This window comes from Bombina bombina, chromosome 6 (assembly GCF_027579735.1).
Source record: "Bombina bombina isolate aBomBom1 chromosome 6, aBomBom1.pri, whole genome shotgun sequence".
Taxonomy (NCBI): domain Eukaryota; kingdom Metazoa; phylum Chordata; class Amphibia; order Anura; family Bombinatoridae; genus Bombina; species Bombina bombina.
In genome coordinates this window covers 840,132,335-840,150,497 of record NC_069504.1, presented here as the reverse complement: position 1 = coordinate 840,150,497, position 18,163 = coordinate 840,132,335, and the positions used below count along the sequence as shown (strand labels likewise).

General features: G+C 42.1%; 1 protein-coding gene across 3 annotated transcripts in view; it reads left to right on the top strand.

Moving 5' to 3' along the window:
* The window catches only part of KHSRP (KH-type splicing regulatory protein), a 94,611-nt gene that overhangs the window by 45,315 nt on the left and 31,133 nt on the right, over window positions 1-18,163 (top strand). For all 3 annotated transcript variants that reach the window (XM_053718228.1, XM_053718227.1, XM_053718229.1), the window contains 6 exons: window positions 120-220; window positions 357-501; window positions 6,344-6,504; window positions 16,986-17,095; window positions 17,210-17,310; window positions 17,441-17,641. In XM_053718228.1, coding sequence (XP_053574203.1) covers window positions 120-220; window positions 357-501; window positions 6,344-6,504; window positions 16,986-17,095; window positions 17,210-17,310; window positions 17,441-17,641 — 819 coding nt within the window. The remainder of the gene's footprint in view (window positions 1-119; window positions 221-356; window positions 502-6,343; window positions 6,505-16,985; window positions 17,096-17,209; window positions 17,311-17,440; window positions 17,642-18,163) is intronic.

Here is an 18,163-nt window from a genome sequence, read left to right as displayed (position 1 = left end):
AATAAATTTATCAGGTAAGCATAAATGTCTTTGTTAAATAGTTTTTTAAGTAAATTTAAGCATAATCTTTCATATAGTGTTAAGTTTCTCCATTCAACTTAAGTTTTTCCCCCTTTCAGATGATGGGACAGGGCCTGACAAAATTGCTCATATAATGGGATCGCCAGACAGGTGTGACCATGCAGCACGTATAATAAGTGAACTTTTACAGAGTTTGCGGGTAAGTGTTTTTTTTTGTTTAGTTTTTTTTTGTTTTTTTTTTGTTCTAGAATTATACAAGTCCCTGTTTGAGTCAGTGGATCTAAAGGCCTATACATGAGTGCTACAAAGTTAACGATTTTATTCTCCCTCAATAGCAGGGTGGTCCGCCTGGACCTCCTGGCCCTGGCATGCCACCAGGAGGCAGAGGAAGGGGACGAGGGCAAGGACCATGGGGCCCACCTGGTGGTGAAATGACCTTCTCTATCCCTACTCACAAATGTGGCCTAGTGATTGGGAGAGGTGAGTATTAGCCTTGGTCTCATCTTCGTTGAAAAGATCCTTTCACAAAGGAGTTTATCAAGACAACTTCAGTACCTGCTTTTTGTACAAGCTTTATTTCTCTTTTAAGGTGTATCCAGTCCACGGATCATCCATTACTTGTGGGATATTCTCATTCCCAACAGGAAGTTGCAAGAGGACACCCACAGCAGAGCTGTAATATAGCTCCTCCCCTAACTGTCATAGCCAGTCATTCTCTTGCAACTCTCAACAAGCAAGGACGTTGTAGGAGAGAGTGGTTAAATATAGCTAGTTTATTTTCTTCAATCAAAAGTTTGTTATTTTTAAATGGTACCGGAGTTGTGCTATTTTATCTCAGGCAGTAAATAGAAGAAGAATCTGCCTGAGTTTTCTGATCTTAGCAGGTTGTAACTAAGATCCATTGCTGTTCTCACATATGTCTGAGGGGATTACACAGATGAGGTAACTTCAGCGAGAGAATGGCGTGCAGTTATAATTTTTTCTAGAGATGGAAAACACTAGAAAATGCTGCTGATACCGGATAAGTTAAGCCTGAATACAGTTATTTAATAACGACTGGTATCATGCTTACTCCCAGGGGTAATACCCTTATGATATTGCAATATAAAATGTTTGCTGGCATGTTTAATCGTTTTTATATATGCTTTGGTGATAAAACTTTATTGGGGCCTAGTTTTTTCCACATGGCTGGCTTAAATTTTGACTAGAAACAGTAGTATAAAAGTTACAGTTGGTGCAGTTAAAATTACAAACTGACATCCAGCTTCCCTCAAAGGCCCTCTGAATGTTATAGGACATCTCTAAAGGGCCCAAAGGCTTTCCAAAGTCGTTTATTGGGGAAGGTAGGGCCACAGCTTGCTGTGGCAGTTGGTTGTGACTGTTAAAAAAACGTCTTTTTCGTTTTTTTGATCCGTTTTTTGAACTAAGGGGTTAATCATCCATTTGCAAGTGGGTGCAATGCTCTGTTAGCCTATTATACACACTGTAAAAATTTCGTTTGATTTACTGCCTTTTTTCACTGTTTTTCAAATTCTGACAATTTGTTTCTCTTAAAGGCACAGTACCGTTTTTTTATATTTGCTTGTTAACTTGATTTAAAGTGTTTTCCAAGCTTGCTAGTCTCATTGCTAGTCTGTATAAACATGTCTGACATAGAAGAAACTCCTTGTTTATTATGTTTAAAAGCCATTGTGGAACCCCCTCTTAGAATGTGTACCAAATGTACTGATTTCATTTTATGCAATAAAGATCATTTTCTGTCTTTAAAAAATGTATCACCAGAGGAATCTGACGAGGGGGAAATTATGCCGACTAACTTTCCCCACGTGTCAGACCCTTTGACTCCCGCTTAAGGGACTCGCGCTCAAATGGCGCCAAGTACATCTAGGGCGCCCATAGCGTTTACTTTACAAGACATGGCGGCAGTCATGGATAATACACTGTCAGCGGTATTAGCCAGACTACCTGAACTTAGAGGTAAGTGAGATAGCTCTGGGGTGAGACAAAATGCAGAGCATACTGACGCTTTAAGAACCATGTCTGATACTGCCTCACAATATGCAGAAGCTGAGGAAAGAGCTTTAGTCAGTGGGTGATGTTAATGACTCAGGAAAGATACCCGATTCTAATATTTCTACATTTAAATTTAAGCTTGAACACCTCCGCGTGTTGCTTAGGGAGGTTTTAGCTGCTCTGAATGACTGATACCATTGCAGTGCCAGAGAAATTGTGTAGACTGGATAAATACTTTGCAGTGTCGGTGTGTACTGATGTTTTTCCAAATACCTAAAAGGTTTACAGAAATTAAGGAATGGGATAGACCAGGTGTGCCGTTCTCTTCCCCTCCTATTTTTAGAAAAATGTTTCCAATAGACGCCACCACACGGGACTTATGGCAGACAGTCCCTAAGGGGGAGGGAGCAGTTTCTACTCTAGTAAAGAGTACTACTATCCCTGTCGAGGACAGTTGTGCTTTTTTTTTTTTTTTAGATCCAATGGATAAAAAATTAAAGGTTACCTTAAGAAAATATTTATTCAACAAGGTTTTATCCTACAGCCCCTTGCATGCATTGCCCCTGTCACTGCTGCTGCGGCGTACTGGTTTGAGTCTCTGGAAGAGGCTTTCCAGGTAGCGACTCCATTGGATGACATACTTGGCAAACTTAGAGCACTTAAGCTAGCCAATTCTTTTATTCTGATGCCATTGTTCATTTGACTAAACTAACAGCTAAGAATTCTGGTTTTGCTATACAGGCTTGCAGAGCGCTATGGCTCAGATCATGGTCAGCTGACGTGACTTCAAAATCTAAGCTACTTAACATTCCCTTCAAGGGGCAGACCCTATTCGGGCCTGGTTTGAAGGAGATTATTGCTAATATCACTGGAGGAAAAGGTCATGCCCTTCCTCAGGACAGGTCCAAATCTAGGGCCAAACAGTAATTTTCGTGCCTTTCGAAACTTCAAGGCAGGTGTGGCATCAACTTCCTCTAATGCTAAACAAGAGGGAACTTTTGCTCAATCCAAGACGGTCTGGAGACCAATCCAGACCTGGAAAAAAGGTAAGCAGGCCAAAAAGCCTGCTGCTGCCTCTAAGACAGCCTGAAGGAACGGCCCCCTATCAGGTAACGGATCTAGTAGGGGGCAGACTTTCACTCTTTGCCCAGACGTGGGCAAGAGATGTTCAGGATCCCTGGGCGTTGGAAATTATATCCCAGGGATATCTTCTGGACTTCAAAGCTTCCCCCCCAAAAGGGAGATTTCACCTTTCACAATTATCTGCAAACCAGATAAAGAGAGGCATTCTTACTGTGTACGAGACCTCCTAGTTATGGGAGTGATCCATCCAGTTCCAAAGGAGGAACAGGGACAGGGTTTTTACTCAAATCTGTTTGTGGTTCCCAAAAAAGAGGGAACCTTCAGACAAATTTTGGATCTAAAGATCTTAAACAAATTCCTCAAAGTTCCATCATTCAAGATGGAAACTATTTGTACCATCATACCAATGATCCAGGAGGGTCAATATGACTACAGTGGATCTAAAGGATGCTTATCTTCACATTCCGATACACAAAGATCATCATCGGTTTCTCAGGTTTGCCTTTCTAGACAGGCATTACCAGTTTGTAGCTCTTCCCTTTGGATTAGCTACAGCCCCAAGAATCTTTTTACAAAGGTTCTAGGGTCGTTTCTGGCGGTCCTAAGGCCGCGGGGCATAGCAGTAGCCCCTTATTTAGACGTCATCCTGATACAGGCGTCAAACTTCCAAATTGCCAAGTCTCATACGGATGTAGTACTGGCATTTCTGAGGTCGCATGGGTGGAAAGTGAACGAGGAAAAGTGTTCTCTATCCCCACTCACAAGAGTTTCCTTTCTAAGGACTCTGATAGATTCTATAGAAATGAAAATTTACCTTGACTGAGTCCAGGTTATCAAAGCTTCTAAATTCCTGCCGGGTTCTTCATTCCATTCCGCACCCTTCGGTGGCTCAGCGTATGGAAGTAATCGGCTTAATGGTAGCGGCAATGGACATAGTGCCGTTTGCACGCTTACATCTCAGACCGCTGCAACTATGCATGCTCAGTCAGTGGAACGGGGATTACACAGATTTGTCCCTTCAACTGAATCTGGACCAAGAGACCAGGGATTCTCTTCTCTGGTGGCTATCTCGGGTCCATCTGTCCAAAGGTATGACCTTTCGCAGGCCAGATTGGACAATTGTAACAACAGATGCCAGCCTTCTAGGTTGGGGTGCAGTCTGGAATTCCCTGAAGGCTCAGGGATCGTGGACTCAGGAGGAGTCTCTCCTTCCAATAAATATTCTGGAACTAAGAGTTATATTCAATGCTCTTCAGGCTTGGCCTCCGTTAGCAACTCTGAGGTACATCAGATTTCAGTCGGACAACATCACGACTGTAGCTTACATCAACCATCAAGGGGGAACAAGAAGTTCCCTAGCGATGTTAGAAGTTTCAAAAATAATTCGCTGGGCAGAGATTCACTCTTGCCACCTGTCAGCTATCCATATCCCAGATGTAGAGAACTGGGAGGCGGATTTTCTAAGTCGTCAGACTTTTCATCCGGGAGAGTGGGAACTCCATCCGGAGGTTTTTGCACAACTGATTCATCGTTGGGGCAAACCAGAACTGGATCTCATGGCATCTCGCCAGAACGCCAAGCTTCCGTGTTACGGATCCAGGTCCAGGGATCCCAAGGCGACACTGATAGATGCTCTAGCAGCGCCCTGGTCTTTCAACCTGGCTTATGTGTTTCCACTGTTTCCTCTGCTCCCTCAACTGATTGCCAAGATCAAGCAGGAGAGAGCATCGATGATTCTGATAGCACCTGCGTGGCCACGCAGGACCTGGTATGCAGATCTAGTGGACATGTCATCCTTTCCACCATGGTCTCTGCCTCTGAGACAGGACTTTCTACTTCAGGGTCCTTTCAACCATCCAAATCTAATTTCTCTGAGGCTGACTGCCTGGAGATTGAATGCTTGATTTTATCAAAGCGTGGCTTCTGAGTCAGTTATTGATACCTTAATACAGGCATGAAATCTTGTCACCAGGAAAATTTAACATAAGATATGGCGTAAATATCTTTATTGGGGTGAATCCAAGGGTTACTCATGGAGTAAGGTCAGGATTCAAAGGATATTATCTTTTCTCCAAGAAGGTTTGGAAAAAGGATTGTCAGCTAGTTCCTTAAAGGGACAGATTTCTGCTCTGTCTATTCTTTTGCACAAGTGTCTGGCAGATGTTCCAGATGTTCAGGCATTTTGTCAGGCTTTAATTAGAATCAAGCATGTGTTTAAACCTGTTGCTCCACCATGGAGCTTAAATTTGGTTCTTAAGGTTCTTCAAGGAGTTTCGTTTGAACCTCTTCATTCCATAGATATCAAACTTTTATCTTGGAAAGTTCTTTTTTTGGTAGCTATTTCCTCGGCTCTTAGAGTCTCTGAGCTATCTGCCTTATAATGTGATTCTCCTTATCTGAATTTTCATATGGATAAGGTAGTCCTGCGTACCAAACCTGGGTTTTTACCTAAGGTGGTATCTAACAAGAATATCAATCAAGAGATTGACAGCCTCCTGAAAGGATTACAGCTCATTCTACTAGAGCTGTGGCTTCCACTTGAGGCTTCTGTTGAACAGATTTGCAAGGCGGCGACTTGGTCTTCGCTTAATAATTTTTCAAAATTTTACAAATTTGATACTTTTGCTTCTTCGGAGGCTATATTTGGGGGAGAGGTTTTACAGGCAGTGGTTCCTTCCATTTAAGTACCTGCCTTGTCCCTCCCTTCATCCGTAGGTATTGGTATCCCACAAGTAATGGATGATCCGTGGACTGGATACACCTTACAAGAGAACACAATTTATGCTTAACTGATAAATTTATTTCTCTTGTGGTGTATACAGTCCACGGCCCGCCCTGTCATTTTAAGGCAGGTAATTTTTAAATTTAAACTACAGTAACCACTGCACCCTATGGTTCCTCCTTTCTCGGCTTGTTTTTGGTCGAATGACTGGCTATGACAGTTAGGGGAGGAGCTATATTACAGCTCTGCTGTGGGTGTCCTCTTGCAACTTCCTGTTGGGAATGAGAATATCCCACAAGTAATGGATGATCCGTGGACTGGATACACCACAAGAGAAATAAATGTATCAGTTAAGCATAAATTGTGTTTTTTTCCCTTCCAGAGTTGTTTAGCTATCCTGCATGCTTTCTTAACTTTTTTTTTTTTTGGATCCATAAAGGCAAATTTTTCCATAACTAGCTGCATTCCCTTATCACTTCTCTTTGCAATTTTCTCCTTGTTTAGGTGGAGAAAATGTGAAGGCAATAAACCAACAGACTGGGGCTTTTGTGGAGATTTCACGGCAGCCTCCTCCCAACGGGGACCCAAATTTCAAACTGTTTATTATCCGGGGCAACCCTCAACAAATTGATCATGCCAAACAGCTGATTGAAGAGAAAATTGAGGTAGTGTTCCACAATTGTAATAAGTGTATTGTCACACAGTACGTTTAAGAGTGTTTCAAAGTAGACTAGCTGCAGACTGGAGCTCCTCTCTAGACAGGAAACATGTGACCTACACTCAAAAGCTTTTTTTTTTTATCAACTTTAATGTAACTAACAACCTATAGATAATCATTCTGTGAACAAGAAAGCTGCAAAATCTTTAGTTTTCAGAATGATTGTCTATAGGTTGTTACATTAAAGTTGATAAAAAAAAAAAGCTTTGAGTGGAGGTCACATGTTTCCTATTTAGAGTGGAGCTCCAAGTCTGCAGCTAGACCCTTCTCGTCTGTTTCCCATTTAATATGTAATCTGCAATAAACTGTCCTCAGGTTGTGTGTGTTTTGTAGAGGTAATTATCAGGGGGGGTGTAACGGCAACAGTGCTGTTAGCAGCCCCAGACTGAATATGTTTAGCTTGGACAGTGTAAAAGTAAATTACTTTTGGGGGTACCTTAAAGGGACACTGAACCCAAATTTTTTCTTTTGTGATTCAGAGCTTTCCAATTTACTCCTATTAAAATTTACTTCATTCTCTTGGTAACTTTATTTGAAATGCAAGAATGTAAGTTAAAATGTCGGCCCATTTTTGATGAACAACCTGGGTTTTTCTTGCTGATTGGTGGATAAATTCATCCACCAATCAAAAAGTGCTGTCCAGAGTACTGAACAAAAATAAAGCTTAGATGCCCTCTTTTTAAAATAAAGATAGCTAGAGAACAAAAATTGATAATAGAACTAAATTAGAAAGTTGCTTAAAATTGCATGCTCTATCTGAATCACAAAAGAAAAAAAAATGGGTTCAGTGTCCCATTAATCCATTATGACGTGTGTCTAATAATTTTCTAATGGCAATGAGTCCACAAATTAATTAATTACTGTTGGTAAACACCTGGCCACCAGGAAGGAGGCAAAGGCACAAACCAGTTGAAAAGCCTTAAAGGGACACTGAACTCAATTTTTTTCTTTTGTAATTCAGAAAGAGCATGCAATTTTAAACAACTTTCTAATTTACTCCTATTAATTTTTCATCATTCTCTTGCTATCATTATTTGAAAAAGGCATCTAAGCTTTTTTTTTTTGTTTCAGTACTCTGGACAGCACTTTTTTATTGGTGGATGAATTTATCCACCAATCAGCAAGGACAACCCAGGTTGTTCACCAAAAATGGTCCGGCATCTAAACTTTCTTGTATTTCAAAAAGATACCAAGAGAATGAAGAAAATTTAATAAGAGTAAATTAGAAAGTTGCTTAAAATTTCATGCTCAATCACCAAAGAAAATTTTTGGGTACAGTGTCCCTTTAATATCCCTTCCACTTCCCCTACCCTGCCAGTAATTATTTGCCTCGTCTACTAGGAGGTAGGCAGAGTGGGTGCTATGATTTATTTCAAGGGTCCTTAATGGATTGTTTTCCTTCAAGAAAGCACAGCACTATGTTTATTAGCCATAGCGTTTTAGTGAAAAGCTAGCTTTCTGGTTGTCGCAAGTAAGCTTCTCATACCTCCTTACAGTACTTCATGTTTACCCCCCTCCAAGCATCCAGTGTGTGTTACACTGCCTTGCTGTTTCACAAGTCCCTCTAAAATAGATGTCTGCTGTCAGACCTGGAGGAGCTGTGACTGTACCATGGCTGAAGACCTCTGAGGGTAACTCCCAACTCCTCCTGCTCCACTATATGGTCTGTCTAATTATATGGGGTCTCTAATCCTGAGGTGTTCAATAGAGATCCTGGCTGAATCTGATAGACCCAGGATTGTTATTGGAGAGGGCAGAGGCTAGGAGTCCCCAGATTCTCCCTGAGGTGGGTGTTGGGGCAGAGGTTCAGTTTTATTGGGGACTGAGAATGGAGATTAGCGGCTTAGATTGTGGCGGCTACCCTAATGATAGGGGAACTTCCTCCGCTAAGCGCCGCTCATTTTAGACACAAGTGAGGTGCAGAGGTGTAAAATCGGGGCTTTGAGCTTTTTATTTCACTTTTGGGGAAATGTTTTAAAACGGGCAGGATCGTAGAGACTTCAGTTATGGCACAACTTTTTCACCTCTCATAGGATGCACATTAGCGGGGCGGGGCCTACATTGGAGCAGGTCGCCACGCAGTCTTTAGTTCAATCTCTGTTCCGTCAGTCAGATAGGCGTCTGCAGAGTTTTTTCCTCCCATCTAATAGTCGTTCCAGTTGGAGCTTTTTCTTAAGAGGTGGCCAGCATGCCTGGACTGATACTCGGTAACTGATGGAGGACTCGGAACTCCTTTACTCCTGAGGAGAATGCCTTGCCTATTTTATTGCAAAGCAACAAATGTAGGTTGTGTAATGTTGCCCTCCTGCTCAATCGTGCTCAGTTTGTTTAGGAACTGTCTCATTCTAAGGGACCTAAGACTATCTCTCCTGTCATTTCCCCTGCACCTTAGGCTAATGGATCAGATACTTCTACTTATCAGGATTCTGTTCACCTTGATTTTCCTACCCTGTTACCTCAGTCCCCTTCCCTGGGCCCTTCACATGCAGTACCCTGTGGCCCTACTAATTCCTCTCCTGGGATTGTATAGTTAAAATCTGCAGTCTCTGGGCTTGGTGCTTTCCCTGGCCAAGCATGAGAAAGGGGAAGCATGTCGCTGCTGATTTGGAGAGCAGTGCTACTTTGGAATCTGGTTTGGTATGCTTGCCATTCTGACTACAAACATTCCGTGGTAGCTTCTGAAGGAACTTTCATCATCTGACTCCTCTGTTCTGCAGACAGAACCGGAAGAGGTCAATTTTAGATTCAGACTTTAACATCTTTTTACTTAGTCTTGTCTACTTTGGGAATTCCGGACCCTAAACCAGCAGAGGAACAAAAGTTTCCAATATTAGACAAGGTTTATTAGAACTTATGGTGGACAGATCTCTGCCCTTTCTATTTTGCAGCATGAAAAGCTGGCTAGGTTGTCAGATTTTCAATCCTTTGTTCAGGCTATTGCTAGAATTAGTTGTTCAAACCAGTTTGCTCCCCCTTGGAGCCTTAATAATCTTAGTGCTCAAAGGTCTCAGTTTGAGCCTATATATTGCCTTGATATTAAACTTTTGTCTTGGAAAGTCTTGTTTTTGTTGGATATCTCTTCTGCTTGTAGTTTCAGAATTGTCTGCCTTGCAGTGTGACCCTCCGTATCTTGTTTTTCACATGGACAAAGCGGTCTTGCATACAATTTTATTTTTTTTATTTATTTTTTTCTCTGAAAGTGGTGTCTACATCAGGAGATTGTAGTGCCATCCTCTTGTCCCAACCCTTCTTAACAGAAGAAGTTATTGCACAATTTGGATGTAGTCAGATCGTTATATATTTATGCTACCAAGGATTTTCGTCAAACCTCTTCCCTGTTAATTATGTATGCTGGAGAGCGCAGGGGTCTCAAGGCCACTGACTTTCTTTTACAAGATGACGAGTCCACGGATTTCATCCTTGCTTATGGGAATACGCCTCCTGGTCAGCAGGAGGAGGCAAAGAGGACCACAGCAGAGCTGTGTATATATAGCTCCTCCCTTCCCCCCATCCCAGTCATTCTCTTTGCCTGTGTTAGTGATAGGAAGAGGTAAAGTGAGGTGTTTAGTTTATTCAATCAAGAGTTTATTGTTTTTAAATGGTGCCAGTGAGTACTATTTTTCTCAGGAATGGAGCGTCGGATATCTCAACAAAGGGAACTGAGGAGTTTTTTCTACATTCTCACTCCCCATGCTGGTGCTGCCCTGCTGATGGTCTTATAGGATATCACATAAGGCCCTATTTTTACATCACCTCCTGTAGATCTGTGGGGACAGTGTCCTCTTATTCGTGTGGGACAGGTTCAGATCAGGACTACGGTATGTACAGTCTTTTTATTTTTTGGGAAAGATGTAGCTCAGAACAGGCTGGACGTTAGCTGCTGCAACACAAGTGGGGTAACTAACTTAGTTTTATTTCCCTGTCTGTTTCCTTTTTAGAACACTATATAAATATACAGTGGGATAGTAAAGCAAACAAAATTGGTATTATGTGACTTTTTTTTTTTTTTTTTAATCAGGGGTCAAATGATTTATACAGGCTGACGCTGGAGAAATGTGTAGTAAAAGCAAACAAAGGATTTCTTAATTCTTTTATTGTGAAGATGGACCCTATAGTGAGTTGGGTCAAGGGACACATTGGTTTTATTCAAGTCGGGTTTGCCCAACATTGTTTTTTAACTTATGGCACTTTTCTTTCTGTATCCGCCCATGAAGGGCAGGGCTTCCGTTTGAGCTTTACTGCGCACTTGATATTCCGATTCCTACATGGAGGGTTCCTGTTCCTAGGTCTGCTTGGTCTAATATCAGAAATACAGCACCTAGGCAGTGGTTATTGTGCATCCTGTTTGGTGTGAGGTCGCCACTCTAAGGGCTAGTATAACCTGAGATGTAAATATTTTTGCTGTTAGCAACTGCATATTGATTGTTTTCTTTTTAGTAGAAAGCCTATATAGCTCATGCTGCAGTAAGTTTTTATGTAGTTTTAAAATTTAAAGGCACAGTACTTTTGTTGTTATATCTGACACAACCAATATTGCTCTTTTTCTTTTTATCATGGCTTATCTACTGGAACAGACTTGTTCTATGTGCTTAGCTGCCAATGTGGAACCCCCTGTTACATTTTGTCCCTCTTGTACTGAGAGGGCTTTACAGTTTAAAGAACCAATTTTCTTTAATGCAAATAACTCTAAGGATGCTTCTTGGCTTGATGAGCCTCAGGGTATGCCGCTACTTTCTCCCTAAGCGTCACAACCTTTAACACCCGCTCAGGCGCCATCAACCACTTCATTTACTCTGCAGGATATTGCGGCAGTTATGTCATCTACTCTTACAGAGGTGTTAAAGTGTTACAAGGCAAACTTAGTAGAAGGGCGGACCAGGTGGTCCTGGCGACTTCTGACTCTTTGATGGCGGTCTCCGAAATAAACTCCCAGGGCTCTGAAGTGGCAGGTAGGGAGATTCTATCTGAAGGGCAATTGTCCTGATTCAGGAAGTACATTGCCCCAGACAGATTCGGACGTAATGTCCTTCAGGTTTAAGCTTGAACACCTCCGTCTGTTGCGGGAGGTTTTGCGGACTCTGGATGACTGTGACACTATTGTGATACCACCAGAGAAATTGTGTAAGATGGACAAATATTTAGAGGTTCCTTCTGATATTTTTGCGGTTCCTAAGAGAATTTCGGAAATTATTACACTGGAATGACCGGGTATCCCGTCTTAACCTTCCCCCTACTTTAAAGAAGATGTACCCTATAGCTGACACAGTTTGGGATTCTTGGCAAATGGTCCCTAAGGTGGAGTGCGCTATCTCAACCCTGGCTAAGCGTCGACTATCCCTATTAAGGACAGTTGTGCTTTCAAGGACCCTATGGATAAAAAGTTAAAGGGTTTTCTGAAAAAGCTATTCATCAAGTTTCTTTTACAACAGACGGCCTGCATTGTACCACAACTGCGGCAGCCTTTTGGTTTGACGCCTTAGAGTCTCTGAAGACAGACTTCTTTAGAGGAAATAATGGATAGAATTAAGGCCCTTAAGCTGGCTAATTCTTTTGTTACAGATGCCGCCTTTCAGATTGCCAAATTGGCGGCTAAGAATGCAGGTTTTGCCATTTTAGCGCGCAGAGCCTTATGGTTAAAATCTTGGTCCGCGGTTGTGTCCTAAATCCAAGCTTTTGGCTATTCCTTTCAAGGGAAAGACCCTATTCGGGCCTGACTTGAAAGAGATCATTTCGGACATTACGGTAGGTAAGGTTATCAACTACCTCAGGATAAGTCTTCTAAGCAGAGGAATAGACAGTAATTTTCGAATTTCGTTTAGAAATTTCAAGGGAGTCCCCTCTCCCGCTAAACAGGAAGGCGACCCAACCAGGCTTGGAACAAGGGTAAACAGCCCAAGAAGCCCGCTACTGCTCCCAAGACAGCATGAAGGGGTGGCCCCCGATCTGGGACTGGGTCTAGTAGGGGGCAGACTTTCTTTGTCCAGGCTTGGATAAGAGACGTTCAGGATCCCTGGACACTGGAAATGGTGTCTCAGGGGTATCAGCTGGAGTTCAGAAATTCCTTCCCAAGGGGAAGGTTCCTTCTTTCACGATGGTCTGTAGACCAGGTAAAAAGAGGCTTTCTTATGTTGTGTGAAAGACTTTTCTCTACTATGGGAGTAATTTGTCCCGCCCCAATACAAGAACAGGGGCAGGGGTTTTACTCAAATCTTTTCGTGGTTCCCAAAAAAGAGGGAACGTTCCGACCCATTTTAGATCTCAAGAGTCTAAACAAGTTTCTCAGACTATTCAGACAATTCTTCCATTGATCCAGGAGGGTCAATATGACTACTGTGGATGTAAAGGATGCATACCTTCACATTCCTATCCACAAAGATCACCAGTTCCTAAGATTTGCCTTTCTGGACAAGCATTTTCAGTTTGTGGCTCTTCCCTTCGGGTTGGCCACGGCACCCAGGATCTTCACAAAGGTTCTAGGGTCTCTGCTGGCGGTTCTCAGACCGCGTGGTATTGCTGTGGCGCCTTATCTGGACAATATTCTGATCCAGGCGTCTTATCAACTGACAGTTTCATACCAACATGGTTCTGGCCTTTCTAAAGACTCACGGGTGGAAGGTGAATCTAGGAAAGAGTTCACTAATTCCACAGACAAGGGTTCCTTTCCTGGGAACTCTAATAGATTCTGTGTCCATGAAAAATTTTCTTGACAGAGGTTAGAAAGTTAAAGATTCAGAATACATGATGCGCTCTTCAGTCCAATCCTCTGCCTTCAGTGGCTCAGTGTATGGAGGTAATTGGATTAATGGTGGCGGCAATGGACATCATTCCGTTTGCTCTATTTCATCTCAGATCTCTACAACTGAGCATTCTTAGACAATGGAATGGAGATTATGCAAATTTGTCTCCTCAGATAGATCTGGATCAGGAGACGAGAAACTCTTCTTTGGTGGTCGCAGGATCATCTGTCCCAAGCAACGTGCTTCCGCAGACCCTCATGGGTGATAGTGACAACGGACGCCAGTCTACTAGGTTGGGGTACAGTCTGGAACTCACTGAGGGCTCAGTCTCTCCTTCCAATCAATATTCTGGAATTAAGAGCGCTATTCAATGCGCTTAAGGCTTGGCCTCAGTTGGCTTTGGCCAAATTCATTCGGTTCCAGTCGGACAACATCACGACACTGGCTTACATCAATCATCAAGCAGGAACACTAAGTTCCTTAGCGATGACAGAAGTATCCAAGATAATTCGGTGGGCGGAGGCTCACTCTTATCTGTCAGCAATATACATCCCTGGAGTGGACAACTGGGAAGCAGACTTTTTGAGCAGCCAGAAGTTTAATCCGGGGGAATGGTAACTCCATCCTGGGGGAATGGTAACTCCATCCTGAGGTCTTTGCCGCTCTGATTCTCAGGTCGGGCAGACCGGAATTGGATTTGATGGCGTCTCGTCAGAATGCCAAGCTCCCAAGATACGAATCCAGATCAAGGAATCCTCAGGCAGAACTGATAGATGCCTTGGCAGTGCCTTGGTCATTCAACCTAGCTCATGTGTTTCCACAGTTTGCTCTCCTTCCCCAGGTGGTTGCTCGGATCAAACAGGGGAGGGCTTCAGTAATTCTAATCGCTCCTGCGTGGCTGCGCAGGACTTGGTATGCGGATCTGGTGGACATGTCCTCTCTGCGACCGTGGAAGCTTCCATTGAGACAGGACCTTCTCATTCAGGGACCCTTCCATCACCCGAATCTAGTTTCTCTGCAGCTAACTGCTTGGAGATTGAATGCTTGATTTTGTCTGAGAGGGTTCTCCGATTCGGTCATTGATACCTTGATTCAGGCACGTAAGCCTGTTACTAGAAAGTTTTACCATAAGATATGGCGTAAATATCTTTATTGGTGCGAATCCAAGGGCTACTCGTGGAGTAGGGTTAAAATTCCCAGGATTTTATCTTTTCTCCAAGAAGGATTGGAGAAAGGGTTGTCAGCAAGTTCCTTGAAGAGACAGATTTCTGCTTTGTCTATTCTGTTACACAAACGTTTGTCAGATGTTCCAGATGTTCAATCTTTTTGTCAGGCTCTAACTAGAATCAGGCCTGTGTTTAGACCAATTGCTCCTCCTTGGAGTTTGAATTTAGTTCTTAATGTTCTTCAAGAGGTTCTGTTTGAACCTATGCATTCCATAGATATTAAATTATCTTGGAAAGTTTTTTTTATTTTTGGTTGCTATTTCTTCTGCTTGCAGAGTTTCTGAGCTTTCAGCTTTACAATGTGATTCCCCTTATCTTATTTTCCATTCTGATAAGGTGGTCTTACGTACCAAACGTTGTTTCTCATAAGAATATTAATCAGGAAATTGTGGTTCCTTCCTTGTGTCCTAATCCTAAGGAGCGTCTGTTACATAACTTAGATGTGGTTTGTGCCCTGAAGTTTTTTACTTGCAGACGACTAAGGATTTTCGGCAATGATCTACATTATTTTTTTTTTCTGGAAAACTTAGGTGCCAGAAAGCTACGGCTACCTCTTTCTTTTTGGATGAAGAGTATCATCAGTCTTACTTATGAGACTGCTAGACAGCAGCCTCCTGAAAGAATTACGGCTCATTCCACTAGGGTTGTGGCTTCCTCATGGGCATTCAAGAATGCTTCTGTTGAACAGATTTGCAAGGCTGCAAATTGGTCGTCTCTTAATACTTTTTCAGAATTTTACAAATTTGATACTTTTGCCTTGTCCAAGGCTGTTTTTGGGAGAGAGGTTCTTCAAGCAGTGGTGCCTTCCGTTTAGGTTTCTGTCTTGTCCCTCCCTTTCATCCGTGTCCTATAGCTTTGTTATTGTATCCCATAAGTAAGGATGAAATCCGTGGACTCGTCATATCTTGTAAAAGAAAAGGAAATTTTTGCTTACCTGATAAATTTATTTCTTTTGATCTGACGAGTCCTTGGTCAATTTTTCAGACAGGTTTTTATTTTTGTTAAACTTCAGTCACCTCTGCACCTTGGCTTTTCCTTTCTCTTCCTAACTTCGGTCGAATGACTGGAGTGAGAGGGAAGGGGGAGCTATATATATACAGCTCTGCTGTGGTGCTCTTTGCCTCCTCCTGCTGACCAGGAGGCGTATTCCCATAAGTAAGGATGAAATGCGTGGACTCGTCATATCGTAAAAGAAATAAATTTATCAGGTAAGCATAAATTTCCTTTTTTTTTTTTTTTTGCTGTTGAAGTTTCATCCATAATGGCCTATGTTGAGGCGGGTAAGAAGCCACCTCATAGGATTAAAACTCATTCTACCCGTCCAGTGTCATCTTGGGACTTAAAAAATGAGACTTCAAATGAACAGATCTTTAAAGGGACACTAAACCCAAAATGTTTTTCATGATTCAGGTAGAGAATACAATTTTAAACATCCCAATTTACTTCTATTGTCTAATTTGCTTCATTCTTTAGATATCCTTTGCTGAAGAAATAGCAATGCACATGGGTGAGACAATAACACAAGGCATCTATGTGCAGTCACCAATCAACTACTATGCCTATCTAGATATGCTTTTCAGCAAAGGATATCAAGAGAATGAAGCAAAATTGATCATAGAAGTAAATTAGAAAGTTGATAAAAATTGCATGCAATTTCTAAATCATGAAAGAAAAAATTTGGGTTTCATGTCCCTTTAAGGCAATGGCTTATTCTTAGTTAATTTTTTTTTTTAAATACATTTTACAAGTTTTATGTTTTTGGCTCAGCTGAGGCTTCTTTTGGGTGTTCAAGCTGTGGTGCCTATATTTTATTTTTTCCCTCCCCAATTCATTCTGTGTCCTTAAGCTTGGGTATTGGTTTCCCCACAGTAATGACTGAATTTGTTCTCTTTCTAATGGCATAAAGTCTACAATCTATGCTTACCTGAAAAATTCTTTCTTGGCAGTGAGTCCACAAACCAGCCATGATGGTCTTGGCAGCAGTTTGTCTTCAGGAACCTCTGTAACCCTTGTCTGTCTTCACTTTTCCTTATCTTTGGCTTGACTTTCTCAGAGGGTAGGGAAAGTGGGGGAATATTTAAGGCTTTTTAACTGGGGTGTCTTTGCCTCTTGGTGACCAGGTGTTGAATTAACAGTGATTAATTAATTTGTGGACTTCCAAGAAAGAATTTATGCTTACCTGATTTCATGTTTTATTTTCTTACAGGTACTGTAATGCGTTAATGGGTTAATGCGTAATTCTGCACAGTGCAGAATTCTGTAACAAGTGACCCTAATAAAAATAAATTAAAAATATTTTTTTTAACTTGTGCTTGTCCCCACACTCCTCAGGAGGCCATAAATTGGTTGCTGGTTTATTCTATTTGCAGCATTTTGATGTCTAGGTTACAAATTTATCCCCCCCCCTCCCCCCACTACAAAAGCAAGAGGTGTTTAATCTAAATGAGGTGTTTTGTTTTCAACAGGGTCCTCTATGTCCTATTGGCCCAGGTCCTCCTGGTCCAGGTCCAGCTGGCCCCATGGGTCCTTTCAATCCCGGACCATACCCTCCTGGCCCCCCAGGGGCACCAACACAGTATGTATTGAGTGAGAAGGGCTCTCCCCCCCCCCCCCCCCCCCCCCCCCCCATTGTTAAATCCCAAAATGCCAATTTGTCTTAATATTCTAAATGGCTTTCTTCCTTCTATAGCCCAGGCCCCCCACCTCCACCACCACCTCATCAATATCCTCCACAGGGGTGGGGCAGCACATACCCACAATGGGGACAGCCTCCAACTCAACATGACCCCAGTAAGTATACTGTGTTCTTGGATAGTTTTGCCAAGAGTACATGTCCTGCTTCATGCTTGTCCAATTTTTGCTTGTGGGATTTTTCTTTTTTTTTTTTTATATTTTTATCTAAATGGAATTTATATTGCAGCAAAACCTCCAGCCCCCACAGATCCCAGTGCTGCTTGGGCTGCATATTACTCACACTACTACCAGCAGCCCCCGGCTCCTGTCCCAGGACAACCGCCTGCTGTCCCTGTACCCCCACCCCAGGGAGAACCTCCTCAACAGCCTCCACCTGCCAGCCAGCCTGATTACACAAAGGCATGGGAGGAATACTACAAAAAGATGGGTAAGTCTTGTGACCAGCTATCTCAACGGTTACAACATCTGGGATAAGCATAATTTGATATCATGCAGTGTTGGATCCTTTTTGTAAAAACTGTCTTGTAATCTTCAGTTTTAAAGGAATATTAGACATTTAGACATTTTTACTGACTTATTCAGAGCCTAATGTGACATACACTGTAAATGGATGTCTGACTGACTGGTTCTGGACTAGTGCAATTTTTTGGATTTAATATAGGGTGTGGGTTATAATCTCCACTAGAGCTGCAACAAATAATTGTCATAATAGAAACTAGATGTCAACGATTCTCATAATCGATTAGTTGGTCTGTGCAACGCAAGCCGCTTCACTCTGATGAGCTCCTGCACATGGTATTGTATTTTATGGTTATGCCCTTAGTTTAAAGAACATCTATAGACTTTTTTTACTTTTCACTTTTTCAGGATAGTATAAGTTTACAACTACTCCTGGCTTATGTGCAACCCAGATATAATAGTCCATTATTTGGATTTTTTATATTAAATC